At 38.6% G+C, this 13,808-nt stretch overlaps 1 protein-coding gene across 1 annotated transcript in view; it reads right to left on the bottom strand.

The window, feature by feature from the left end:
• The window catches only part of nphp4 (nephronophthisis 4), a 312,689-nt gene that overhangs the window by 176,794 nt on the left and 122,087 nt on the right, over nucleotides 1-13,808 (bottom strand). Inside the window, exon 8 of the mRNA XM_041799567.1 lies at nucleotides 11,863-11,992. Coding sequence (XP_041655501.1) covers nucleotides 11,863-11,992 — 130 coding nt within the window. The remainder of the gene's footprint in view (nucleotides 1-11,862; nucleotides 11,993-13,808) is intronic.

Raw genomic sequence — 13,808 nt, 5'->3', positions numbered from 1 at the left:
GAGTGATTGCCTCTGGATTGCAGTGGTTCTGTTTTAAGAGAAAGGGGAATTCAACAAAAATGTTTTACTCATTTCACCCACCTTAGCACCCTTAAGTACATCAGAAGACATAATTCTATTTAATCAGAGCAAAGAATAACAGGAAGACTTCATGTTCCTGTCCTCCGCACATTTAAGCACAGCCTTATGAGGAGGATACTCCCTCATGTTGCACTACACAGCACCATCTAGTGACAGTGACTGAGGCAAAGCTACACTGAAAACAACAGAAAACAGCTTTAGCACCCTATTATGAGGAACTGACAATGACAGAACCATGGTATCTACTTGTCACTCACGCGTGAATCCACAGACACAATAAGACATAATGGCATGCTTTTGTTTGTAGCAGCTGTCATTGGACAGCATAACAGAGCCCTTTATTTAACTGATTCCATGAAGGTTATTCTGGAGAATACAATCTGTTCATAGCAAATGTAATGTCATTGCATACAACTCACCATAGAATAATGTATAATAGAATAATATACATCGGTCTTTTCTATGATTTCTCTGTTCTTTTTTTCCAATGTATCATATATTTCCTCAGACTATACACTGAAAGGTAAAATATGTAGATCATTTAATACATATATATATTATTTATTTATTTATTTATTTATTTATTTTTTGTTAAGTACTTGTATTACCTCATTTTTATAGTTATAACAGTGCATTTCCAGTCACAGCAGTTGTCATAAAAGAGCCTCCAAGACAGACATTATGTTTAAGGCCATGGAAACTCTATATGACAGCCTGCTTCAAATGAACTGCTAGCTGCCATTGTGTTGCCATTAGCTGCGTGAACAAGAAGTGAACAAAAACACTCTGATCTTGATTCAGGAGGTGTGGATCGCCTTGTGTATTTAGGTAAAAACATATAGGAACAAGATAGTACCACCATTTTTTTAAATGTTTTGGTCATTATAAACATAATGTCATCACCACCGTAAGTGGTCCAATTTAATTTATTTTTGTCTGACATTTAATTTCTAACCCGCTTGTTCGTTTAAAAGTTGACCATCAGTACCAAAAATACCTGTTAAATGGCTCTAAATGGTGCAGGTGGCTGTGTTTGCACTAAAAAAAATACATAAAAATTTACATTAACTACTTTTGCTTTTGGTTCATTATTTTTTCATTGTAACCTGTAATGTAATAGTTGAGGGTCCCCTAGTGGACAAATGTGTAACTACAGGGTGAATAAAGCAACTGAACGTTTTACATACATGTTAAAAAATGTGCATAAATATTCGAATATAATTTGAAATCTGTAAAAAAATAATAAGGGATTCAAATAGGACTGTAGATAAATACTGACAGCACTAATGTCCATGGACATGCACAAATGGAGGGATGTCAGAGTGATGGCCTTGCTGCTCTTGTTTAAGCGCTGCCTGGAGCTGTTGGGGGTTCAGTGCCTTGCTCAAGGGCATTTTGACAGTACTCAGGAAGTGACCTGGCAACTGATTCCGATTTCCAGCCTAAGTCCTTACAGACTGAGCTACTTCTGCCCCCAACAATCACATGATAAGGAAAAAAGCTGTCAAAAGTAGACTTCCTTGTTAAAACTGGAAGGTACTTGCAAAGCAGGCTGGGACTACTCCTAACACAAAACAGGAAATCTCTTATCCTGGGCCAAGGATATCCAAACATGACCCTGGGCCAAATGTGGCCCACTGTCCAATTTTGATTTGTCCACAGCAAATTCTAGAAATGAAAAAAATGAAATATGGTCCACATTAGAGCATGTGGTTTCTGCTTGACTTTATTGTACTACTTAGTTTTAGCACAAGGCAGTGCTACCATGCTTATTCTGTAAACAAACATGTTGACGAGACGAATGTATTAAAGTGGGTTTTTTCGTGACTAATGTGAGACAAAACTGTAAATAAATATCTTCATTTATAACGCCCTGTTTATTTACCACAGTAAGTATCAGTACCAATAGCATACCAGGTACAAAGCCAGTGGTAGCCAGAGCCAACCAGGGCACCCCTAACTGGTCTCCCCAAAATCCTTAAAATGTTTGGCAATTTTCCTGGTCAACCACTAACTGGCTATTTGAGCATATGCAATTGCTAATCATATCTTACTCTACATTAAATTTGTTTTCCTAACCAACATCCTCAAGGTTTGAGATCTGAAAGTGCTCCCATCCTATGTATTTCTGTATTGGCCCTCGGTAGAAAAAGTTTGGACACCCATGCCCTAAGCACTCAACATTACAAGTAGTGTTATTTTAATATTTTACATGAAATACTTGGATAATCTTTAATTTTTCTAATTTGTTCTTAATTACTAGAATGAAAAGAACTATCAAGAAGTCTCCTGGAACATGGAAAACAAGGTTTCCTCGGAGGAGGTAAGGTTGCCCTGTGAGTCTCTTTCCATTCTTTGATCCAAGTGGCTCAGTTGAGCACAGTCGAAAAAAAGTACTCCAGGGCGGGTTTGGAGTGCCGGGAAAATTGCTGGCAAGGGCATCTTTTTCCCCTCTCTATTTCTTCCAGAGGAATTTATTGCTCACATGGGCAATGATGGAAAAGCCTGGTAGAGGAGCAGCCTGTTTGTTCTAACCCTGATTGGTGTTTTGTTTATTTCTGTTTATAGATTCTGCATTAAATTTTAAAATCAAAGGGTGCCACAAAGGATTTTGGTATTGTAAGCATTCTTGTTTCTATTTGTAGTCTGAGTAGCATCCTCCGTAAGAATCTCTTTTTTTTTGGCAGGCTTTGGCTTCTGCTCTGGTGAAAAGCAATCTGCTGCAGTCCTTGTGTCCTTACACAGTAATTTATCAACAATTTAGCTTTCATTAATGCTAATAACCCCCTCTTAGATGTTATTTCTACACATCAACTCCATTCCTGCTTCTCAAATTACAAGACATACTGTAAATAATGATATTACAGGGAAAAAAGCTAGCTGTAAGTCAACCCTTACCCAATCACAGGTAACACCTGAAGCCCTAAAAAGTTGGCTGTCAGCTTGTATTGTCAGGCGATAGCTGAGGGATTCTGATCTGCTGTAGTCATTCATTTAAAAAAAAACTGTTCAAGCTCGAGAGTAAGGTTAGTGAGGGCAACCTCTTCAAGCATTTGTTGTCGACACAGAAGAGCCTTTGCTAGATGGATTTTGAAAAGGTCATGATCAAACCATCCGAAGTTGAGCTGGTTGCTTGAAGTTATGGTGAGAAGGGCAAGAAAAGAAACAATCTTGCTGTGAGAGGTGTCCTGATTAAGGCAATGAAAAAGGACTTTCAGTTGGCCTCAAGGACATTCTGATAAATTGTTAGACCATTCAAAAGGAAAAGCAAGACTCTACTAGGGTGTTTTCAGAATTGGAGAACAGCTTCCCTGGTCTCGGGATATTATCAGGCTTTGAAAGAACAGGGTTTGAAGTTCAGGGAGGAACACCTCATACCGGCAAAGGTCATTGGAAAGCAGCAGGGGCTGAATGTGCCAACTGGGCATCCAGGCATAATGTTATGTCCAACTTAGAGCTAAAGATACAACAAACTTAAAGTTATACCCTGTGCACAAGATGCACTTGCATCCTGTTAGTCTTACACCTGAGTGTGGCTTTTTCTTTATCTACAATACAGCAGGAGTAAGCTTGGAAATTAAGACTGGTACCTGAAGTAATGCCGAGAAAGAAATGGTCAAAAAAGTTCAAAATAAAGCACACTGGCAGGTTTACAGGATGATCAGTGTAAAGGCATTAAAAAAGAAAGATCTAATCTGACAACATATCCACTGAAAGTCATGTCTGAATAAACTGAATAATTTAATTATGTAAACTGAATAGAGCATTTTAGAACTTTGCTCGACTTGGTTGATTTTCATCAGACAATAGTATACCAGACCATACGAAGCATACAACTCCCATGAGTTTCTTTACTTTACCATCCGTACCATTGTAATCACAATTCTCTTGGTTTGTGTTATTCATTTCTCCTGTCTATAACTTGACAGGAGAAGCTTGACAGGATAGATGTGCACTGGGCAACTCTTACCACCCCATGAATGTCCATGTGGACGTTGATGATAAGTCTGTTCACAGTGAGGCTTGCTGCACTAGGTCTAAATTGGTGAAGAAGTCAGTCAGAACCAAATCAGACACAAGAGATAAGACCTATTTTACTTACACCCAGCTGATGCATTTGTTTCCAGGTGTGGATGAGAAGCACCCCAATTGTTTGTTTTGGGGAGTCTACAATGACATCTCTTATTTTTGCAGTTTGCCCCTCTGTGCCTCTCTTGGCAGGTTTTCCACACAAATCTAATGACAAGGAGAACCTGAGGTAGATCAAAAACTTTGTGATATTGGAAATTCTCAAGAACGAGCTTGAAACATTAATTGGCGGGGTGAACATCTGGACAAACTTTCTTGGCCTGCTGTTGATTGGTGGATTGTTAGACAACCCAGTAAAGAATCTACTACTGTGTTGTACTGAAATATGTAAACAAATGTTTCCCAGTATTTTTTCCTCATATTTAACTCACTTCCTTCTATTTGTTGAACCTTTAGTCATTTATTCAACAAAGCATAACATATTCTGTGTCTGTATGTGGCCAATTTTCCTCTGCTGCAATAATAGCTAATGCCCTTCAATAGAATCAATAGTGTTATCTTCACTACCTCATTTCCACATAAGAAACCAGCAGCCCTTAATAAGGTGACTGTATACAGACACTAAAATCAATAGTCATAATCGCATCATTGGCATGTTTTCTTTTTGACAAAATGGCCTCAGGGACTAAGGTGAGGTCAAAGGTCAGGCCTCTGGTGCACTTCCAGACAATAATTGAACTCAAACTGCCAGAAGTCTAAATTCCATTCAAAGGTGTTTTTTGAGGTTAAGTAACTTCCACAAGGGCTTGAGGGTCACAATCAGCCAGACACCGTCACATTTGTGGCCCACATGTGGTGTAAAGTGCTGTGAAGTGCAGTTGAAAGTGGACAGCTGCTTGCCCTAAAGGCTCACCTCAGCTCAACACAGCCATAACACCTCAAAAGCATCCCAACTCTGACAGCTGGGAGGGACTTTTGCAATCATAGAGAGAGCATGTAGACTGAATTCTAGCAGTCATCTGGTAATTTCAGAGATTTTTTCAAAATGCAGTGGGAAGTTGGGTGAAATTTACAGTGTCAAGGCTGCTGCTGTCTTTAGGAGAAAATATGTATCTACCCTTATCCGTTAACACCCAATACAGATCTGACTTCAGATTAACACTAAAAACATACACACATCAGCACAGACACACACACTCCACTCCCACACTTAGACAGAAATTACTCTCCACCTGCTAAACATCTCTCACATCATCAAACATTTATGCCAGAGAAGGCGAAGGTGGTGGAATAGAGTGCGGTAGGAAATCTTTTTTCTCCACCCACACACCCAGTCGTTTTTTCCGAACTATTTTGAGATGATCTCTCAACTTGAATGAACTTTTTTCATTAAATGTAAAGAAAGTTTAGCTCATTCCAAGTATGAATGTTGGCAATAAATTCCATGGCAATCTGTCCTGTGGATTAAGATACAGGCAGTTTGCAGAGCTGTTATTTTGGACTCATTCTGGAGGGACTTATGTATGCGACATAATGCACAAAACAATACACATTTAATGTCTAAAATTTGGTTTCTGCCTGCTGTCTATCATCACCATGACAGTCATCATCCTATGTCCATCAGATAAGACAGCCACTTTATTTCCTTTCCTGGGGTTCTGATGTGTTGGACAACACACACTGTATTATTTTGGGGTTGCTGAGATGATGCACTTTTGCAGATTAACAATGAGTTTTAGATGTGGACATTCACATACAAAGAGACTGCAGGGTACTACATGCGTCTATATTACACATTAACAATATGTCTTTAGTGGTGACCTTATATCGAACCTCACTTGCCCATTACTTACGCAAACAACAGCTCATACATCACTTCCACTGCTCTCTTACATACTGTGTGCAGTGAGCTACAAGCATTAAGGGTGACTGGGGGCAAATAAGCTTCCAGCTAAGAGGGTGGCAGTTAGGTACGCACAATATTACTGGCATTGTATCGCTATGAGCAGATATTAGCCTAGACCAGGAGTGTCCAAACTATGGCCCAGGGGCCAAATGTGGCCTGCAGCCCATTTTTGATTGGCCCACCAAAAATTCTTTACATTATATTAAATATGGCCCTCAATAAAGCATGAAATAAAAATAGTGAAAAGTAAAACAAAACAAAACAAAAAAAAAAAAGTATAAAAAAGAAGTAAAATACTGGCAACCAAAATAATAATGATATCTTGATTTATAACACCTTAATGGTTACAGCAGCAAATAGCTGCACCAATGATGTTCCAGGGGCGGGGCAATTGGTAGCCAGAGCTGACTGGGGCCCCCTTGAAATCTGATTGGCATTCCCAATTAAAATGATTGGCCATTTGCCTCGTCAGCCATCAGCTAGCAGTTTAAGCATACACAGTCACTGAGCATATCTTGACCAACATTAGATTGGTTTTACTAACTTTAATATCGAGGTGAGATATATAAAAGTGTCCCCACCATCCTTATATATTTCTGTATGTGGCTCCCATTGGAAAAAGTTTAGACACCCCTGGCCTAGACAGTTACATATAGGTGGATAGAAAAATTTCCTAATATATATGAAAACTGATTTCTCATCCATCTATCATACTCCAGCCTCGCATTTCAGCAAAATATACAAGTGTACTATCAAGTATAGGTGGTTGCCTAGAGTGCTGCACACACAAAGAGGCCCATCAAGAGCCTTGAAGATTTTGAAAGAAGCTCCAAGCATGAAACATCTACAAGACTGTCTACTTCCTCATTCCTTTCTCAGCTCCATTGGACTCAGTCTCTTTTTGCACTGGAGACATTTTTAAGTGAAAAAAGGTTTGTTTATACTAGTATCAGTGTTTGTATTGACTTGAATGAGGTCAGAAATAGCAAAAATCCAATATAGTGCATCCTTGATGGTGGTGCCTCTTTTCTGTTGTTATTTTTCCCCAAACATTTTCCATTACATGCCAACAAGTCCATAAAAATAAACATCGTCATCTCTGGTCAGAAAAAAATATGAGTCAGAAGCTGTACATTTGCAACAGACTGATTAGCTGTGAAGTGGTTGTATAGGTAAAAAAGGCTGAATTAAAACAGAAATGCAAATGCACAATGGTTCCTGAATGGTTGTTTTTTTTCCTGCTTTTAATTGGTGATCTGTTGACCCCTGCTTGTATAAAGTAGAACACACAGGAACACAATGAGAGCCAGGCCTTGGCATGCATTAAGTGTTGAAGGCTCACCCACACACATAATTACCACAGTCTTTCAGAGGTTTTCTATGCCATGAGTGGTTGTTAAGTGGCCCAGCTCCAATTTAGAAATGACTTTCCTGCGGCTGTGTTGACCGCATCAGTCAGTAACAGGTGCCAGCTACTGGTCAATGCAATTTATAGAGACATAGGGGGGCAAGGCAGCACCAGAGCTGGCATATCTGACGAGTTTTCTGGACAAAAGCTGCAGATATTGTTGGAATTGAACATTTCTATGTTAATAATCAGAGCAGTGATGCTGAAGACATCTGACATGTCTGCAAAAATCCATTTCAAAGTCATCACATAAACAAATTATTGCACATCGTCAGTTATACACCTCAAGGGAAATAAAAGCTTTGAAAGATGAAACCTACAATAATCAAAGTTCAAAGTTTTAAAAAATGACAGAAGAGAAAAAACAAAAGAAAAAAATAAGCAACCAAAATCTTACACATTACAGCGGTTATGGCCTACTCATTGTAAAAGACTAGCACCAAGCAAAAATAAATATAGCTAGCCATTATTCCATCATCTATTGATGCCATGTATCTGCCTTTACACCAAGAAATCAACATGATAGGTTTTCACTGTTGAGTCACAGGTGGCTTAAGACACACTGGAGACTCAGTACTTTCATTAATGTAATTTATGTGACGGACTACATCTGACTAAAAATCTGAAATGAAGACACCAAAAGAAATCCCCATGCTGTGTGTTGCACGTTACTGCCTTTTACTGACTAAGGATACAGAATAATGGTTTGGTAAAAGAGCATGTGTATTTTAGACATAAATAATTGTTAACTGGTTTCAAATTCTTGTTATTTATTGGTCTTTCAAAGTAAATTTTCTACACGTCAGGAAAAAGTAAGTTTATACCAAAGCAAATTCATCCAAGGCTAAAAAATACTCTTTAGATTAACGTAGAAAACCACTTTGCAAAAGACTAGCCTGAATGGCTAACTAGGTTTACTTATTCCAAAATGGTAGCTATATGGCAAAGTGAGCCAAAGACTAGTGAGTAAGTTTGCCAACACCATAAGGCATTTATGTTAAGTTAAGTCTCTGAGGTGATAAAAGGTATCAACCGGATTTGAAATTTTTCACATCCCTAATTTCAATACACTTCAAAAGTAAAACTTTTAGTTCCTACATTTGCAGCAATTTCTGAATATATGAGAAAACAAACTTTATTTTGCCTTTTATATGTTGAAATGAGATGCTTTTCTGGACTTGACATGCCACATATATCGAGTTATTTCTTGATTGAATAAGACAGATACACTATAACATTTGAGTTTTGCCAAGGCAAATCAAGGACAATTTTTTTGTTTTCATTGCAAAAGTAGACAAAAAAGTATTTTAAAATCATTTTCCTAATTATTTGATTAGAAAAGATCTCACAGAAAGACAAATGGAAGCACAAATAAGTCTAACCTCTACCCTCTACCTGACCCTACATCATCGGTCCTTTAATCTAAATCAAATGACACATCTCGTATTTGTTAGTGACTTTGTCATCTTAAACTCTGCATCCAAATAAAGAAGCCTCAACCCCAAAAGACTAGAGGAACTGAAAGGAGGATACAGCAGTTCACATTCCCCCGCAACATCGATGACTGGGATTTTTAATGACTGTTTTGACTGTTCAGTGGTCTTCAAACTAACTGGTGGTTTGCTCTGACAAGATCATAACCGTAAACTATTTGTGGTGCTATGTGATAGTTCAACTTACTTTTTACCTGGGACAAGTTGAGCCACTGGAGCACTTTTGTTTGAGAGGTCTAATTTCAGACAGCTTTGTTTTAGATTCATTCTAAACTTTCATGAGATGGCAGAGATCCTGGAAAAGGTTGGTGTTTTCATTCTACTTCTGTCTCATTTTATCTGACCTTGAGGACAGCATAGTAAACATCGACCCATCTTACCCCACATTCTCCTCTAAATGTTATTACCACTTAACAATATGGGCTTTAGTGTGTAAGTCTTACGCCAAAACTGAATGCATTAGCATCATGGTGCCAATACTGTAGAAATGTAAAATCTGAACCAAGGGGTCTAGATTTTCAGCATGGGAAATGTTCTGTATCCATTTGTAGTGCACCTAAAGTCTCAGTTGTATTGACCAATTATGTATCATCATGCTTGGTTGTAGGCGTGTAAACCAGCTTGTGTGGACAACTAAAAGCATGTGGTACATTATCTATGCTAATGATATACCATCTTCCTGTAGCAGTTTTCTGACAATGATTTACAGATTGCTGTTTGACAGTGCAGCTGAAAATCTGTTTTAGATCAAATCTTTCACCTCAAGCAGCAAATCTTTTTCACTATGTATTGTTAAAGCCCATCAGCATTTAAATTTCCAGACAACCTGAAACATTATCTGTCCATCCATTTTCTCTCTTTGGGACCGGACTCTAATGGCAGCAGGCAAAGCAAGTTCGCCCACACATCTCTCTCCTTAGCTACATTTTCCAACTTCTCCTGGGTGATCCTGATTTCTCCCCAGGCCAGAAGGGATATATGATCCCTCCAGCAACTTCTGGGACGACTTTGAGGTCTCCTGATGGGCCAGGAAGACCTCTGCAAGGAGGTGTTTAGGACGCATCCTTAACAGATGCCTGAGCCACCTTAACGGGATCTATTCACTGCAAAGGATCAGTGGCTCTATGCCTTGCACCCTGCTAGCGTCTGAACTCATCATCTTACGTCTAATGCTGAGCATAGCCTTCCTCCATAGCAAACTTATTTCAGCCACTTGTATTCAGGGTCTTATTCTTCTGTCATTGTCCAAAGCTCATGACCATGAGTCCACATGTTCTTATTCCAGCAGAATTAATCACAGTTTACACAAGTGAACCACAAGTTTCTTTTTCAGGCTCATTTCACTGAAGTGAGTCGGCATGAAGCCTAACTTAAATTCTACTGCTGAACTGAGACTTACAGATGAACAGGCATCATCCGGGAACCAAGAAATGACGCTGCAGACATTAATGCCACACAGAGTTTTGTCAGGTAATTGTTCAATGCTACTGCTGGCTTCACCAGAATTACAGATAAATTAACATCTATTCCTTGAGGAATAAATTATCTATCAGACAGTGATAGACATTGATTAGTGAAATTTTCCAAGACTGGTGTGAAACAAATACCAGCTTCAGACTGTTTCAAACAGTAGATTCAAACAAAGAGAAAAGTTTTCAGAAACCTTGCCAGAAACAAGTGTATTCATAGTCCTTTCTCTATCTCCAGAAAGTCTGAGTAACTGCCCCTGTGTAGGGGAAAGAAGAGGTGACTGACACAGTGTGTTTTGATTTGAGCAATTCTTCCACAGTCCGTGCATACAAGCTCAATAATCTCAACCTTCAGGAAGGCAGCATTCTGAAGCCTGACTTTTCAGTACAAAGAGCTGCAGCAACTTTGTGACTCACTTGTGCTAAGTCCTACCAAAATCCTACCTTATTTGAAAAGTTGGGATAAAACAAACAACAACCACCAACAAAGCTGAGTGATATGTTAAATCTCCTGACAGAGACGATCTCTGCGGGGAAATTGACCTCTACTACCTCCAAGGATTTGTTTTGTTTGGCTCCTCCACACACACCAGAATGCACACACATACACACACTCATGCCAGTAAAGCAATATAAAGTCATGTCTACAGCAATGTCACAGCATCCCACTGAACCACTGGTGGAGTTTATGTACCAAGAACTGCAACAGGTAAGCACAAGTAATAAAAGGTTTAGAGCTAAAACACAAAGTGAAAACTCTGGATTAAAGTACAGTTCAAACTATTCTAAAGACTTTTCTGTTTTGTTTGACAAGGTTAAAATTGCATGATACACTCTTTGGTGAGACTGAATGAAACTATTTTATAAACTAAATATCCAGAAAGCTTCAGAGGACAATTTAAAGATCATACTTCAAGACAACAGCCTAATTTCAAGTATTATTTACCTCAATGAATGCATTCTTAATGTGTCAAATTATTCATCTGAAACCAAAATTTAGCCATGCATGAACTTTATCCGACCCTATATGTGGATAAGAAATAAATATAAGAGTTAAGCTGACAGCTCAGGAAAATCAGCATGACTGTATTTGTCCCCCTCACCACCTGTCTTCTCTCCATATCTTTCAGTCTTGCTTGTTTACATAAAATGTGTGCCCAAGGATACCTTTGGTTATTTCCTCTGGGATAAACTAGCAGGAGATGGATGTAGGGATAGTTGAAGGACAAGAGGTGGTGAGAAAATAAAGGCTGGATAAAGAGAGGGCACTTGGAGGTTGTGTGAGTATGTTTAAATGCCTTTCCATGTCTTTTATTTATCTTGAAAGGATTTGTTTCAGAATATCAAATTCAAAAGAGAGCTCATTCCGGTTTGTATTCATTTCATCAAGAGGTTGATTTCAGGATCTTTGTTTCTGATTAAAATAAGGAAAGGTTTCGACTTATGCGATGTGAACTGTTTGTGCATTCCTCCTACCATCGTCTCTGGGCCAATTGGAGCAGAGAAGACATACTCCAGCTGGAAGACGATTGCCAAAGCATGATGATTGGCCAGCCTGAGCTCCAAGCTGCTGCGAAGACCCAGAGTCTGAGGGAGAGTTGATGAGCTGAGGAGAAAGCAAAGAGACACACAGGAAGAGAAGGTGTGACGAGTGTGTTAATAAAGAGAGAGTGAGAGAGAGAGAGAGAGAGTGTGAGAGAGAGAGGCAAGGAAATAAGTAATGATGGCATTCACATAAAGAAAAACTGTTACTTATATGCTTTAAAGTTATTACTGAAGAAAATTACTACAGCTCACTAAAAAAAAAGACCACTTATTCCTCTTAATAGAGTTTAGTGTTTTTATTTTAAGGGAAAGAAATCGATGTGCTGGAGGATTTACACCCGCATGCTAAATTTTCCCTGGCAAGCACTGGCCTCCTGTGTGAGCAGCGGAACAGCACTCTTGGTATTCGTCATTCACAGTTTGCATACACCATAGGCGGGAGCATACTGTGGAGTGCTGGTGTGTCATGAGGTGGGGCCGAGCGCCTTTCCTTTTTTCGCTTCATGGACTCTCTGGTGAATAGAACAGGCGAGCAATTCAGATACTTTTTAAATATATTTTTCTCTCTTTCTGTATTGTCTGGAAACACAAGCAAGACAGACTGTCAGCTTAGAGTTAGATCATCAAAGTACTTCTTAACATTAGAACTTTATCACATTATCATACTTTATCAAACCATTTGCTGTCACAAAAAAACACAACAGATCAGATTACCTGCAATGTTTGGCATTTATTGGTTTTAGAAGATCATTGTTGTAGTATAAATATAACAGTAATTGGCACATATTGTGTGCTAGCATATGATTGTGTTGCATTTGCATCTTTTAATCTATAATTTCAAGCATGTAAGAAAAACATACTATAGAAGATATTCCTATGTTGCTGTGATGGTATGCTTCAGGTCTTGCAAGGGTGACACAAAAAAAGCACAAAAATTTGAATAATTTAGAGGCAAATTTTACATTCTAAACATTCTAAAAAACACTCACACTGCAAAAGTCTGCAGTGTGTTTTTTAAGCTGACATACATTGAAGCACAAGATAAAATCAGGTTTGTGCCCCTCTCTCTTATGGTCCGTGCATAGAGGAACTCGTATGCAATGCCAGGAGGTCAGTGCCCTTCATTTATTAAACAAGTTAAATAATAATAATAATAATAATAATAATAATAATAATAATAATAATAATAATAATAAAAACAACATAGCACTGGCTACAGAGAATTATTTATATGAACCAGGGAATACATGCGTCGTTGTAGAGGAGGACATTTCTACTCCTCTGTCTGCCTTAAAACTTTTCTTCTACCAGCGTTTTGATTTGTCAGATCTCTGTTCATCAGGAGCAAAAGTTTGAAAAAAATCAACCACATTTTAATAAAATACCTGCAATTAGGTGTTGCAAAATTATGTAGCTGATGTGAAAGCTTACATTGAACCACTATATGGTTGATTTAAAAACAACATTGTGCAGTGTATTTGCACAAAAAAACCCCAACCTCTGGTGTGTAAGGGCCATTACAGTGGGAAGCTTCACCACTTGCTATCATGCTGTACTGTAATATTAAAGTTGAGAATCACTACCTGATTGTAATGCATCTATGGTGCATCTATGCCCAGTTAGAAAGTGACAGGACCATTCAGTGATGAGGGGCAGCACTTTCAGGTGCGGCAGTCATGACGTAAACAAGCAGCAACAAGAGGCCGGTCCAACTATGGCTGGAGAGCTTAGCGTGGATGCTGCTAAAGCACCAGTTTTATCAGAACGTGACGACATTTCTTCGTGAAAAGAAGAACAAAGAACAGCAATGAGTTGATTTCTTTTAAAAAACAACAAAAGTCGAGTACTTACATGTCTATAGCCGCCATGTTTCACGT

Source organism: Cheilinus undulatus, linkage group 11, assembly GCF_018320785.1.
Source record: "Cheilinus undulatus linkage group 11, ASM1832078v1, whole genome shotgun sequence".
Lineage (NCBI taxonomy): Eukaryota > Metazoa > Chordata > Actinopteri > Labriformes > Labridae > Cheilinus > Cheilinus undulatus.
Note: the sequence above shows the minus strand (reverse complement) of the source record. Positions and strands in the feature narration are given on the sequence as shown.